A 15,210-nucleotide genomic window follows, 5' to 3' on the forward strand; every position below is an offset into this window, starting at 1 on the left:
TTTCACAACTATGCTGGATTTTGAAGACTGGAAGAGAGGCAAACAAGTAGCCTCCATGTTAGTAGACCATTCAGGCCAATGAATACTTTGCAAAAAGGGCAAAAGGACAGACCTTGTTACCAGTTAGGGTAGCATATGCTAATAAGTTTACATTTCAGTGCCAGATAACTACTTTTCTTGCATGGAAACAAACTTAAATTACAAATTTCTGCAGGGTTCTGTTGGCATACGTGAGAATAATCTGGAAGACGAAGCTTGAGCATTGTAGCATCAGTGGTTTACACAAGGAAGTGTCTGACAAAACAATTGGCCTTCACAAGCCATAAGCGCTAATTCATGCTACTCAAATCGATATATTCTCCAAAGCTTAGCAATCAAACACCATTTAACATAATGTTCTACGTACACAGAAATATCCATACCTTGAGCCATATACAATATCTTTTGACGGCTCCTTCATTCCAAAAGAGGAATCCAAGGCTCTCCTCATGAAGGGATTTGCATACATATCAGTTGCCTCTATTGCAATGAATGAATCCAACACCTGTTACAGACATATGGACTTAAGTAGCAAGGCCTTATGAAATCCAGTATAAAGAGCATTGTGGTTTATTTTGTATGTATATTGAAAAGGTCTGATGGGCTTTACCTCCTTAGCATTGAGAAATCAATGGACAATTACAGCACTGCAGTTGCTTTATACAGTTTCTGCTGACCTTTTGCAGTAGGCAATTGGTATCCAAGTGAATTGTGGCCAGTTTACAGCATGAATGGCAGGAAGCACTGGTTTTTGGTCTGTCTTCACAGGTGGGTGCTGATATCTGTGGCTTTTACTACGATACCACTTTTGAACTCTGCCTGCGTTGGACACAGCTTGGTGCATTCTATCCATTGTCCAGAAACCATAACGCATTTGGTCAGAAGGTAAGTAGGTGCCACTTAGAAATATTGCTGTTTGGACATTATATATATATATATATATATATATATATATATATATATATATATATGACAAATGCTCACTTTTCTGGGCTTGGTACAAATTTGGAATGTTCTCCTCATTTGTTCTGACATTCAGTATTGTAGGACTGATGCAATTCTGATGGTTGGCCTGGACAGACATTTTTAAATTATGAGCAACTTTGATCATTTGGTTTCTCAGTTTGATTTATCCTCTTAATCTTTTTACAAAAGTTTTCAAAAGTATAAGCCAAGTCACTAGCCTTGTGGAACAAACACCTTTCCTACTCAAAAGAAATCATTTTGGCTCAGGTTTGTGTAAAGGAATACAGGGCCAATGCTGAGGTAATTTGCTACCTGGTCACATCAGGGTCTTATGAAAGCTTGTCGAGCACTGCTGCTATTGCGAACAAACTAGCACCCATTGAATGTCTATTGACCCAGCTACTGTAAATAAGCAGTGTTGACAGAAAAAAGGGGAACATTAAAATTATGTCTCTGGAAACCAGCTGATTCAGAGAACAGCATAATGTCGGTCAACTGCCTGAGAGATCACCAGTCTGAAACAGAAAATGTAGAGGATAAGAGTTTGCTTTCTTTGCAAATGTAATTAAAAGGAAGAGGATGCTTTGGTTTTACCTGAACAATAAACTTTTAAATAACATTTTTGGGATGCATTTATTTGTAACACTTTTAACCCATTCTACTTTTGAGACGCTCAGGACAATATTGGTTCTCTGCCTTCTTTAATCCTTACGTGTGTATGTGTGTGTGTGTGTGTGGTCTAATTGGGGGGGGGCAGGTTGTCAGATGACCCCAACAGATATTGAAAGTATTTCAGGGGTGAGGAGATTAAAAGAATAGCCATGCTTCCAGCAACATATGCAGCAGTCGCATACACAAACATAGAGTTACGAAGCGATTCTACATGCATATTGAAGCTGGTCAAACTGGGGAGGGGGGAGTCATTAGCAACCTTCATGCATTGTTCCAATGGGGGGGGCATCTGAACCCTCTTCTATATCATGACATGAATTGTGTTGAGATGCTGTGGTTGTCCCAAAATTTACCCAGCAAACTTCCACGTATGAGCAGGGACTTAGATCTCCCTGATCCGCATCCCGACATCTCACTGGTTCCTGCTCCCAGGACCTTCACAAAAACATCTTTTTTAAATATATTGTGATTGGATTAGTTCATCCCTGACCACTGATCCTGCTAGCTAGGGATGATGGGAGTTGTAGTCCAAAAAACAGCTGGGGAGCCAAGTTTGGGAAACCCTGGCTTAGTTAAAAGCCAAGCAATTGACGAAAGAAGTCTTTAATAGGTTTACATGCCAAAGCCTGTTGTTCCCTTAGCTTTCAGGATGGGGCAGGGGGTCCAATAAGCTTGAATGCATAAATATAAATAAATGCAAATCAAACCAAAATCCTGCTTTTTCACAGGAACAAGACCCTGGAGTGTTTGGGCTTGAATTTGCCACAATTGCACGATCGACACTGCAGATTAGATACTCCCTCCTGCCATACTTGTACACCCTGTTCTTTGAAGCTCATGCCTTTGGAAATACAGTAGCCCGAGGTTTAATGCATGAGTAAGTTACCCATTCATTTTTCCTCCTTGTCAAGGGTTTTTAATCACAGATATGTTATTAGGTAATGATGATGATGAAGAAAACAGGGCTAAGTGTTCTCCACAGGCACAACAGCAGGTTACAATGGAAATATAATATTTACAGGCATATTTTAAAAGTCCATTGCTTACCATTCAGAATTCTTTGTTAATGGAAGGTTTGTGGCTAAGTCAATGATAAACTGTTTGAGGGTCTCCAAACAAAATTCAGTTACAAAACAAAGACAGCATTGCTCAGTTTCACCCAGGGTGTGATGACGGGAATTAAACATGATAGTGTAAAGGCAAAAATCATGTATAAGCCTGGCCCTACCATAAGGCAGTGGGATGAAGTTGCCTCAGGTGGCAGATGCTGAAGGGGCAGAAGCAGACAGACCTGTATGTACCACATGGTCTGCCCAATGCTCCTTAAGTTGGCCTTCTGTCCTCAGGTGCAGCAGAAGATACTGCTCCACCCCTAGCATAAAAGTAAGATTCAGCTGCCAGTCTGGTTGACTTTTGTATGTGGAATATGCAGAGCCCCAATCTTCTCCGCCTCAGGCAGCAAAAGTTTCTAGCTAGTCCTGGTCAATAGATTGATAAAAGGTAAAGGTAAAGGGACCCCTGACCATTAGGTCCAGTTGTGACCGACTCTGGGGTGCCGCGCTCATCTCGCATTATTGGCCGAGGGAGCCAGCGTATAGCTTCCAGGTCATGTGGCCAGCATGACAAAACCGCTTCTGGCAAACCAGAGCAGCACACGGAAACGCCGTTTACCTTCCCGCTGGAGCGGTACCTGTTTACAGTATCTACTTGCACTTTGACGTGCTTTCGAACTGCTAGGTTGGCAGGAGCTGGGACCGAGCAACAGGAGCTCACCCCGTCACAGGGATTCGAACCGCCGACCTTCTGATCAGCAAGCCCATGGCTCTGTGGTTTAACCCACAGCGCCACCCGCGTCCCTATTAGATTGATAGGATGTTCTAAATACCTTTTGGTAAGCCCTCCTTCAGTCGAAAGACCTGCCCACAGGTTGAGTACACCAAACAGTGAGCCATTCATGCATCACAGTTTTCACGCAAACAAATCCCCACCACATACTTTTCTCTTCCGTGCTTCAAGCAGCCAACAAGAAATATTTTGTAGCACATGACAACGGCCAGTCTCACAGAGAGACAGGTTTGTGCCAGGTTTCCGTGCCTGTTTAGTGTCATCAAAGCAGCTGTCTGCTGGAGACCAGAAATAGCTGTGTGATGAGGAAAGATGAGATGGCTGTCTCTGGGAGCAGATTTTGGTTACTGTTAAGAGCAGCCCGTCTTGTTGGGAGACAGAGGAAGCTAATGGGGTTAGAAACTTGGTTGTGTTTTTTTACCTCAGGTAACAAAAAGGCCTGCTCTTAGTAGTTCTAGGTTTTTAGTGCCACAGTTAGCTATGCCTCTTTTAACCTCCTGAAATGGTATATAACAGGGGTGGCCAACTCCCAAGAGACTGCGATCTACTTAAACAGTTAAAAACTTGCAGTGATCTACCCCCTTTTGGGGGGTTCAGGTCAAAGTTGTTGAGCTTTTTGGGGGAGGAGGAAGGCCCATTTTTAGGCATTCAGATCAAAGTTGTTGATCTTTTTTTTAGGAAGAAGGAAAGTGCCATTTTGGGGGGTGCAGGGCAAAAAAATGGAGCTTTTTTATGGGAGCCAAAGTTGTTGAGCTTCTTTGGGGGGAGCCAGTGATCTGCCAGTGATCTACCACAGGCGTCCAGTGATCTACTGGTAGATCACGATCTAACTGTTGGACGTGCCTGTTATATAATAACATGCAGATATTGAAAGCATTATTTGGGTTGTGTTTTTAAAGGGACTCATGACGTAGACATGCAGGTCTGAGTTTGATTGATTTCCTCTTTATATTGGATGGTTTCCTTTTTAGATTGTGACAGCATTGAAACTATTTAATCATGCTCATTATGCTTGCACTGAGAGCAGTGTTTCTTAGTCCCCTTTCCTTTTATCATTTAAATCACATTATGAACATATGCGTCTTACCTAACTAAGGAGAATGGGAGAGCAATAGCCCAGTTTCTTTTCCATCAAAAGAGCGAAACATAAGGTGTCTCTGTGAAGTTTGTTTTGCCACACAGCTAAATAGAGGAGGAAGCCCTGAAGGGAGCCCTGGAGCATATTTACCCTTGCACATTGTGACCTCACAAAGTGTCAATTGCTTCAGAAAAACGAATCGCTCAGATACCTGTGGGCTCTTTTTTTCTTCAGAACTTTAATGGCGCCACCATCCCTTTTCCGAACCCTCTGTGCACACCTATGACAAGCTGGTCTTGAGCTTCCTCACAGTTGCTGTAAAGGCCAGTGCAGCTCAGATTACTGCCGAGTTTGATTTCATTTCTGGGCGAGGGAGAGATTGTGATTCAGAGGCAAATATGCACCCCATGTGTTTGACTCCTGCTAATAAAACATCAGGCAGCCACTGACATGCAGCAATGCCATGGAATACTAATGAGAACCGCTTTCTAAAGCTCAGTATAGAAGCCCCCAAATCTATGTCAATGATATCAGATAGGTATTTTCTTTTTGGAACATAGGTAGGCTGACTTCAATACACAGTGAAACCATTTAACCCACAAATACCGGTAGCTACAAAAACTGGCAGTAGCTTTCCATAGACCCTAACAGAAGTATTGCCAAGCCTTGCCTTGAATCGTGGAATTGTAGAATTGTTGAGTGGAAGGAGACCCTGAGGGTCATCTAGTCCAACCTCCTGCAATGCAGGAATCCTTCCCACAGCTGTCCCTGGGTGGGCTCGAACTGCCAGCCTCCTGGTTAACAGCCATTGCACCACCTGACTCTGGAACCTTTTGCATGCCAAGCATGTGCTCTGAATTATGGCCCTTCTCCTTTCAGAGAAGGAAATGTAACATTTCCTATATTGCTGTACCTTTGGCTTCCACGGCACACAAACTGGTAACCAGCAGGGGGGTAGGTGGGGGAAATTAAAACAGAAATGCCCCAGTCTGTTGACTCCAGTTCAGGAGCTCTGAAGTGCTGTGGAGCTTTACATAGGCAGGGGCTTCTTAATTTTTCCTCACGGAGGAATGTTTTGTAGTCATCCTGGCATTAAAAAGAATAAAGTATGACATGTTTATACTGTGTTCCATGTTGTATCCTATTGATCTTTTCAGTGTGACTTAGAGGCTTATGCCATTCATATTCTACATTGTATGTACAATAAACTGAATCCTAGCCTATAGAAATAAATACTCATCTTATTGAAATAACTTAAAATAAAGGAATCTGTGGTTTGGCAGCTAGAACAACCTGACCAAGCCTGAAGTGCCTACAAAAAGGCTGTTGAACATGAACCAAGGCAGTTGCATGACAAGGCAAGGCTTAGAGAAATTTGTATTACTGCCAAGTAATCAAAGTACTGAGCTGAATATTATTGGGGAAAGTGGCTTCCTTAAATATGAAGAACTGTTTCAGCTATCTTTTATTATCTCTGAAGTTTAAATCTAAGAAGGTCGTACTGATTACCGAATGGAATTTTAAGATAATGTATAAGACAGTACATGGGGAATAATGCAAGTAATTTTATTAATTATAATTGGCACTGCACTTGCCAGCATGCTGAGTGTTTTAGAGCAATTTCATTTATCCTGTCAGCACAATACAATTTACTGAATGTTGGGTATGTAGATATCAGTCTGGAAGAGAGTTTTGTTAATATTGAAGAAAAAGAATGACAAAAACATAGCCTCTGATGCATTTGACTGGGGTTAATATTATTTTGCCATACTACAGACAGCATAAATGAAAATACAAATAATTCCACACCCAGCCAGTCAAACAGGGTAGACTTCTGGGACCTCCATAGGCTTCAAATACAAACAACAGGAAGGAAAGTGAAACTAAAGTAGCTGCTTTGCCCTGAAGGTGCTATGTCAAAAAATTCAGTCATGTCGATAGGGAACACCCCCAAATTTCCACAAGAAATATATCATAATATAAAATAACATAAGGTTATGTTATGTTTGGGTCCTAATGATTCAGCAAAACTAGTTAGAGTCAAAACATCTCTTTATATGTGTGTGTGTTTAAGATTAGACTTTATCACAAGGAGCACACACATTGGTTAATCATGAGTTATTCTTAAGGTGGGGACAGTAAGGATACACAAGCTTTGAAAATACACATTTGACATGTTCTGGAATGTTGGAGGGTATATACTGTATAGGGCAGGAGCTCTCTGCCAGGGTATAAATTACGGACAATTTGGAACTTTTACACCTGCATTTATTATGAATTATTATTTCTAATACAAATGTTGGTAGCTCCATCCTATTAGGCAAATGCAGACAGGGAGCCTTTTGCAAGCCGATTGAAAGATTCTGCATACAAAGGGGAACATCCAAATATGTAGAACAATGTGAGTTTCCACATATTGAGCAAATTATACAATTCTTGTTCTAGGTTTCCAGCTGACCCTCAGACCCATGAAATAGACACAGCTTTTCTTTGGGGATCTGCATTTATGATTGCCCCAGTTCTTCAAGAGGCAAGTACTGGAAACACAATGGTAGTGGGAGGAAGTGAAGATGGGCATATCATTCATAGTTTTCAAACAGATGCAGGATGAACTTCTGTTTGCTCATGCCCTTGCTGCCGGTGCATGATCACAGTCAATTATAGAAAATGATTGAATCTCAGAGATAGTCATTATAAATTGATCCTAGCCAATTTTCAGAAGAGATTGGATCCAAGTAAAAGTGAAGTAGTGAATACTAAGCTCTTACCCAGCTGCTCCCAAATTTCCCCGCGACTCTTGCCTCCCTTCAGAGATGTGTGTTTGCATTCGTAGTAAATCAAATTGCTAGAAATCAGCAAAAGGAGGAAAGGGATGGGAAAACACAGTTGTAAAGCAGATTGAAATATTTTGATTCTTAAAAAAAAAAAAAACCAGTAACATGCGGCCAGGCACTGAGAAAAGGTTTTAAACCACCACGAATACTGATTCATGCATCAGTTATTCTATGTATATAAATCTATTACCTTAAGAGCGCTGCAGTGTGTACAGAACACAGTAATGAACTCATTGTACTGGCACAACGAGCCTTGCATTTACTTTCTACCCTTGTACAACAGGCCAAAAAATTAGATCATAAATCTGCCTTGCTTAAAATGCAGATGCCTAATTGTCAGAGTTGGCAGCCTGGAGGAAAGCCAAGGAGCGGGAAGGTAGCAACAGGCAGTCTTCTGTGCTCAGTCTGTGCTGAGCAATGAGTTGCTTAGACCGAGGAGCCATACAAGAATCATTAGCTGCACAAAGCTAGGCGAAACCCTTTTGGTCATGAGTGCCATGTAGTTTATGGTAACTGCAGTAGTGTGTCCTAGCTATGGTGGTGCCTGTAACGGTGGCACTGAAACGCAGGCAAGAGCAAGTGGATCACTTCCTCCTCCAGCTTGTGGCCATCTTACACTAATTAAATCAAGCCACAGTTGTGATCGTAGTGAAGCCGAAACAAAAAACCTAAGTTCCGAAGATGGTGGCCATTGCACTTTTGAAATTTGACTGGATAGCATCACAATTTGTTTACCAGTAAGTTGTATCTGTAGAAATATCAAACCAAAACTGAGGAGATCAACACTGATATAGCAGAAATGTATAAAGCTGATCTAACTCTTTCATGTTGGTTACAGGGAGCAAGATCAGTAGATGTATATTTCCCAGAAGCAACCTGGTTTGATTACTATACGGTATGTATTTGTAAAGATTACATTATGTTATATATCATCAAGTATCTTGCATAAAATCTCACTGATCTCCAGTCAGCTGAAATTTCCATTGTTTTTCTTCATGTGCCCTTTACTAAACTTACTAATTTCCATTTTCAAAATCATCATAGGGTCCATCTTTGTTCTGTGCTGAACTAAATCTGAAAATGTTGAAATTTCAAAGAGCCTATGGAATTGCGACTCAGCTGAGCAATGTTTTCTTCCACTTTATGCATAGCTGCCAAGTTCTCCCTTTTTTTAAGGGAAATTCCCTTATGCTGAATAGGCTTCCTCGCGAGAAAAGGGAAAACTTGGCAGCTATGCTTTATGCATTGATTCCCCCCCCCCTTTGCATTATATATATAAAGGTGTGTCTTTCTATACTCGTGTGTGTAATATACCCCACACAGCCTTGGCAATAGGCTCAGGACTGAAAATAGAAAATGCTACTTTAGACAAAACAAACACATGCTTAAATTCATCATCACAAGCCAGTTGAGACGAAAGCTATCTAGATGGCTTTAAGAATTCATTTAATTCACAGAGGAAAGGTATACCCAAACCTTCTAGCTAAATGCAAACCTAGGAATGTTTACCAGTTGTTGAGGATAAGAAGCAAGAGATGGACATCTCCATCTTGCTTTGTTTATGAGTTCCTCAAGAAAATCTAGTTGGCCATTGTTGAAGATACAATGCTGGACCAGGTGAACCATTGATCTGATCAAGGATAAGCAGGATGCTGCCTTAGGTTCCTTGGAGGAAAGGAAGGAGATAAATGTAGCAAAACAAAGGAAATAAAACCTTATTTTTCAGACTAGTTACAAATACTGTATGTTTATTTGCATATATGAGAAGCTATAGGTCCCAGAAGGTAATTTGTATTTTTGTTTCAGTAAACATTATAGTATAAACAATATGCAATTTTGAGTTCAGATTAAAATCCTGTTTACATGCCAATTGTGGAAATGGCTTTTATGTATTTATTTTTTTAAAAAAACTATATACCACAATTTCATGTTAAAAAGCAGTTTACAACAGTTGCAATACAAAAATAAAAAAGCCACAATAATAATAAAAATAGATCACCAGCTAACTATAGCTATTTATATAGCCAGAGGTGCTGCTACGATTGCTTTTGAAATAATTTTTCAACTGTGTCCAATTTTTTGGTAGGGAGATAAAGTGCCAGACTCATCGCACCGTAAGCATGTCACTGTTAACGCCCCACTGGAAAAGATTCCACTCTTTATCCGAGGAGGATATATTTTGCAAACGCAAGCACCAGCTGTAAGAACTGCTAAGAGGTAACTAACATTTGTTGTTGTTTAGTTGTTTAGTAGTGTCTGACTCTTTGTGACCCCATGGACCAGAGCACGCCAGGCACTCCTGTCTTCCACTGCCTCCTGCAGTTGGTCAGACTTATGTTGGTGGCTTCGAGAACAGCCTTTCTACAACTAACACATCCAGCTGTCCCTTCTTGGATTTTTGTGGATTGTGGGATTAGTTTCCCCCCGGGGGGGGGGGGTTGCACCTAAAGACGCAAAAAAGGTGCACCTATAGCAAACCGGTATGTTCCTGATGAGTACATTAATTAATGTTGCACCACAACCAACTTTGCAAATTTTCTATTAGTGTATATGGGGGGGGGTCTATTACTGTATGGGTAAATAAATGCCAAATCATAGTTGTAGATATCAATGAATTTAATAGCCTTCTCAGTTATTCAGGTACACCTCCAGGTCACATTTTTGCTATAATGATATGACCAGGGAGGCTGAAAAATTTGGATTTGAAATATAGCCTTTGAATTCAGTCTCATGCTCTCCATATGCTTTGGTCTCCCATTGCTATCTATGTCAGATGCTCATAGGGTACTTTCTTCTCCATTACTGAATAGCTCCCACTTGCTCACAGGGTCGTGCTATCTTGTGTTTCATAATTGTGTTGTTGTTGTTGTTGTTGTTATGTGTTTTGTGTTTTTATACTGTAAGCCGCCCTGTGATCTTTGGATGAAGGGTGGTATGTACATTTTATAAATAATAATAACACTAATGATAATAAAATGTCTATGGTTTATTGTCATTGTGCTGCATTTTGATGTGCCTTGATATATACTGATGTTTTGTACATGATTTGCGCATGGTTTGGTTTTGAATGTGGGATTTGTATTTCAGGTCTTTTATTGATTCCCTTTAGTTGGGATTGGCAAACTGCCTAGAGATTTCTGATGAAATCTGAAGCCGGATAGGAGTTAATCAAATAAATAAATAGACTGTATCACCCACATTTCATAATTAGTTTTAAATTAATAATCCAACAGCCGACTGAATCCATTTGGACTCATTATTGCCCTGGATGAACAAGGCCAAGCCACTGGTTCTCTCTTCTGGGATGATGGCGACTCTGCTGGTGAGTTTTTCAGAAATGCTGTAGTACAACTGGTATTGTATCTAAAACACAACTTTATAAAGCGTAAAAGTGGCAGGGTAGGGTCTGACATACTAACTGTCCCTTTAACTTGTGAGGAGGGGAGGGGGGGGAGGTTATTATTGAATAAGCAAGCACATGTTGTCTCAGTCTCCTTTGTTATGTATTAGTCTAAAAGGAAGCTGTTCCTTTTCCTTGTTAGATGACCTAATACTAACATCAGTCTTGTGATCTGTTTTGGCAGACACGGTTGAGAATGGAAATTATTTCTACGCCAGATATACATACAGAGAAGTAAGTAGAAAAAAAGCACTTGGACAAATAAGGTGTGTATGCAGCGGAAGTGGGTGGGGGTGGAGACGAGAGGTTCAGGAAGCAAAAGCTAAGTAAGGAGTAGAAATGAGTAAAAATTAGGCTGGGGAAGTGGCAGCCTCTGCTAGGAACAGGTGAAGGATGGAGAAATGGGGAAGGAGGTGTGGAGATGGATGGGCATCCTTCATCTGTTTAGGGAAGACATGTATCAGTTTTAAGACGAGGCAAAAACAAAGAGCACACATTTAGAGGGGACCCAGTGAATCTTCTTTCTGAAATCTCTTTGAAAATCTTCAAGGATGGAGATGCCATAACCTGTAGAAGCCGCTCCTTCTCTTCTTTCTAATATCCTGGCAAATGTTTGAACACTGCAGGCATCTTTATCCTCCCTTAATGTCCCTTCCAAGTCAGCTTCTTGCTGTTAGCAATATTGGCAAACATAATGTGCTGGCTGACCATCTCTTCGTTAGGCTTGATGATAGCCCAAAATGGTTGGTTTACTCAGTGGGAGGTATTGGTTGAGAGATCACTCTAAAAGGAAAAGCCATTTCTTACAGATGTGGGGTAGCTGTTCTGCTGCCAGATAAGAGTTTTACCCTACCTTGGTTCTATCTATATATTTGGAGAGAAAGAAAGAAAGAAAAAGCAGTTCTTACAAACATGTCACAAATCCTCTATGTTCTCTCACCTGAAAGGAAACCAAATCAAGATAGAGCTGCCCTTGGAAGTTTTCACTGCTTGTGGGAAACACACAAAATATCAAACATTAGTGTTGCTGTAAGTCAGCGTGCATATCTCTCTATGAAGAAAAAAAATCAGAACATTAGGGAGGACTGAATTACTTTCTGATTGCTGCAGCAGAGAAAGATCCCTTTCCCTCCAGTCCTCCTCTACAGAGCTGCCTATTGATGATGATATTACTCAGGTCTGCAGTCCCAGAAAGATGCAATTGGCATTCAGTCCCAGAAGTATGCAATTAATAGGAGCCATTTAGAAGAACAAAATGACATTAATATTCCTGTGGTGTTGTTCCCAGACCTCCTGCTTACAGCACTGACAGTGAATTGGAGAAGAGTGATGACTATTTTTTTCTGCATGATTATCTCTGCAGAGACCGGCATCGGATATTTCGTCTTAATACAGCAGATGCTTTTTCCAGCATTAAGGCTCTTCCTTTGCTCTTTCTTCAGAGTGCTTTTATCTTGTTTGTCTTGCACAAAACTGGCATAGGCTGAATGGCAAAGGAAGGAAAAGATTAGACTAGGCTTCTGTCTTTGGCGTGGCGTGCAAAATGTGCCGAAGGCAATTGAGAGAGGCGATAGCCACTTTCATATTCTGCAGGAAATCGGTTTGCATTTGATTGCTGGCTCTGTGGCACTTCTATTTCTCATTGCTTAAATTGGAGTCTTCTCTGTAGTACCTGAAATTACAACCTGCATTTAAGAAACCAACCTCAACCGCCAAGTTAACATTGCAAATGTGAGGTAGTTAAATCAGCATTCTAATACAGAAGAGGCATGCAATCCAGGGATATATAAGAGAGGCCTTAGAGAAATGTGTGTGTGAGTGAACAGACTGGCAAACAGACACAGAGACACACACTATTGAACTTTCTTCAGGTGTCACACCTATGAGTCACACCTACCATTCCTAAAAACAACATTCATAAACCTGCAGTAGTGAGAGAGGTGGGAAGCAGGGGCCATTCCACCAGCTCTGTTGAAAGGTGCTCTGGAAGCCTTTCCTGCTGAAGAGTGAAGTACACACACATTGTTACGGTCCAAAGACCTACAAAAACACTCCCGAAAGCAAAATACAGCAGGAATACAGAGAAAACATTTTATTAAGAAGGGTGAATTGAGCTTAATAAAACCCCAATATGATAAACCAAGGGTAATGAAAATTTCCAAGAGCGGTGATCATACTCAAAACTGCATTACAAAGTCAAGGGGAGGCGGAGCTTCAGCCCAAATTCATGAGGTTGGGGAATCTGGAGGAGGGCCCTCAATGACAACCAGAGCAGGCAGGGAGAAATATGTGGCCAAAGATGCTCAGGTCCCAGGCTATTTACTGCATATGTAAAGTAAGTAAGTAAGTAAGTACGGTAAGTAAATACATTGGTGCCTTGGGTTACAAACGCTTCAGGTTACAAACACTTTGGGTTACAGACTCCACTAACCTGGAAGTAGTACCTCGGGTTAAGAACTTTACCTCAGGATGAGAACAGAAATTGCGCAGCAGCAGCCGGAAGCCCCATTAGCTAAAGTGGTGCTTCAGGTTAAGAACGGTTTCAGGTTAAGAACAGACCTCTGGAATGAATTAAGTTTGTAATCAGAGGTACCACTGTAAATCTTCATATGCTCTAAGTTTCTTACAGTCTATTTAGTCTAGTTTCCACTAAAACTGTTCTTAATTTTATTCTGATTGAATAGCTGGCCCTGTTTAAGATTGTTTTAAGTAACAGACACTTAACATCTATTCATTTCCCGTTTTCTTTTTCAAAATAGAACGAAACAAGGCACCTATCCATCACTTGAAAACTTATTTATTTATTTATTACTGCATAAACTTTATACATTATGCCGCTTGATTGTAGAAAACCTCGAAGCGGTTTGCAAATAGATAAAACAATAAAATGGGGGGTGGGGTGGCGGCAGGGTATCACAAGCATTCTTTAAAACATACAAAGTTAAAATACCAAAAACACATTAAAGTTAACTCAGTTTTCTAAGCATCTGGTTAGGCTTGTCTAAACAAGGTGCCGAAAACAGTACAGTGAAGATGCCTGCTTGACCTCAATAGGCAGGGAGTTCCCAAGTGCAGGTACTGTCATGCCAAACAATCAAGTTCCTAGAAATGTGGAACGGGTCTTATGTGGTGCACTTGCAATCATTAAAAAAATAAAAAATAATGTAATAACAGGTATAGAGAGGAATGCTGCAGTCAGAGGATTCTAGGGAACCGCTGTTGTAAACTGACAGATCTGTCTAGCAAAGTAATTAATACCTTCTCAGTAGCTGGTTTTGTGGGCCTTTTATTGCTTGAAATGTATTTGAAAGTTGCTCAGTCATTGGCAGCTGTCCCCTTGGGTGTATTTCTTCAGCTTTTAGTGCTAAAGGTTATCTCTCCCAGAGCAGGTGTAATAGCACAGCACTCAAAAGTTGTATCCTGTGCCAACACAGAGCTGTGCTGATTGTGTTTTGACGTGGTTTTCGATGTACAGTGGTACCTTGGTTCCCAAACGTAATCCGTTCTGGAAGTCTGTTCCAAAACTGAAGCGTTCTAAAACCAAGGTGTGCTTTCCCATAGAAAGTAATGCAAAATGGATTAATCCGTTCCAGACTTTTAAAAACAACCCCTAAAACAGGCATTTAATGTGAATTTTACTAGAATTTTACAAGACCATTGATCCATAAAATGAAAGCAATAATCAGTGTACTGTACTATAAAATAAATAAGACAGCATTGTAGATGATAAAAATTAAAACTACTGGTAATTTTTTTTCCCCTACGTCCACTGATGATAGTCATTGTTTGGATGGGGGACTTTTATCCATTTCTGCAGTCACACAATCAATCAGTAGCTGAACTGGGTTCCACACAGCCACAAAAACAAGTCACAGAAACGAAGTCACAAACCAGTCAAAAGTCAGTGCCATAAAATGAAGAAAAAGTCACTGTCAAAAACACAAAAAAAACGCAAAAAAAAAATTGCAAAAACAAAATCTCCAAATATCACCTCTGTGTTGCATGGGTGCTCGGGACTCAATTTACAAACGGGGGGGGGGGGGACTCAATTTACAAACGGAACACACTCAACAGAAAACGGAACATGTTCAGCTTCCAAGGCAAAGTTCACAAACTGAAACACCTACTTCTGGGTTTGCAGCATTCTATTTCCAAGCTGTTCATAAACTAAGCTGTTCTAAAACCAAGGTACCGCTGTATGACTATCACTCTGCCTTCAATGCACAGGAGACAGGGGCTGGAATCATATGCGGTTAAAAGGGTGTCTGAATGGCCTCTCAGGGTGGTTTTCTTTTTATTCTTTGAACAATTCTGAAAAAACACCATGTTTCCTGCCTTGTTTATCAGCTTTCCCAGACCTCCTCCTCCTCCTCCTC

General features: G+C 40.7%; 1 protein-coding gene across 1 annotated transcript in view; it reads left to right on the forward strand.

The window, feature by feature from the left end:
- The window catches only part of LOC118090601 (maltase-glucoamylase-like), an 86,102-nt gene that overhangs the window by 66,104 nt on the left and 4,788 nt on the right, over positions 1-15,210 (forward strand). Inside the window, exons 15-21 of the mRNA XM_060279398.1 lie at positions 808-924; positions 2,406-2,554; positions 7,046-7,134; positions 8,277-8,329; positions 9,521-9,651; positions 10,668-10,756; positions 11,019-11,068. Coding sequence (XP_060135381.1) covers positions 808-924; positions 2,406-2,554; positions 7,046-7,134; positions 8,277-8,329; positions 9,521-9,651; positions 10,668-10,756; positions 11,019-11,068 — 678 coding nt within the window. The remainder of the gene's footprint in view (positions 1-807; positions 925-2,405; positions 2,555-7,045; positions 7,135-8,276; positions 8,330-9,520; positions 9,652-10,667; positions 10,757-11,018; positions 11,069-15,210) is intronic.

The sequence above is a fragment of the Zootoca vivipara genome, chromosome 10 (genome assembly GCF_963506605.1).
Source record: "Zootoca vivipara chromosome 10, rZooViv1.1, whole genome shotgun sequence".
Lineage (NCBI taxonomy): Eukaryota > Metazoa > Chordata > Lepidosauria > Squamata > Lacertidae > Zootoca > Zootoca vivipara.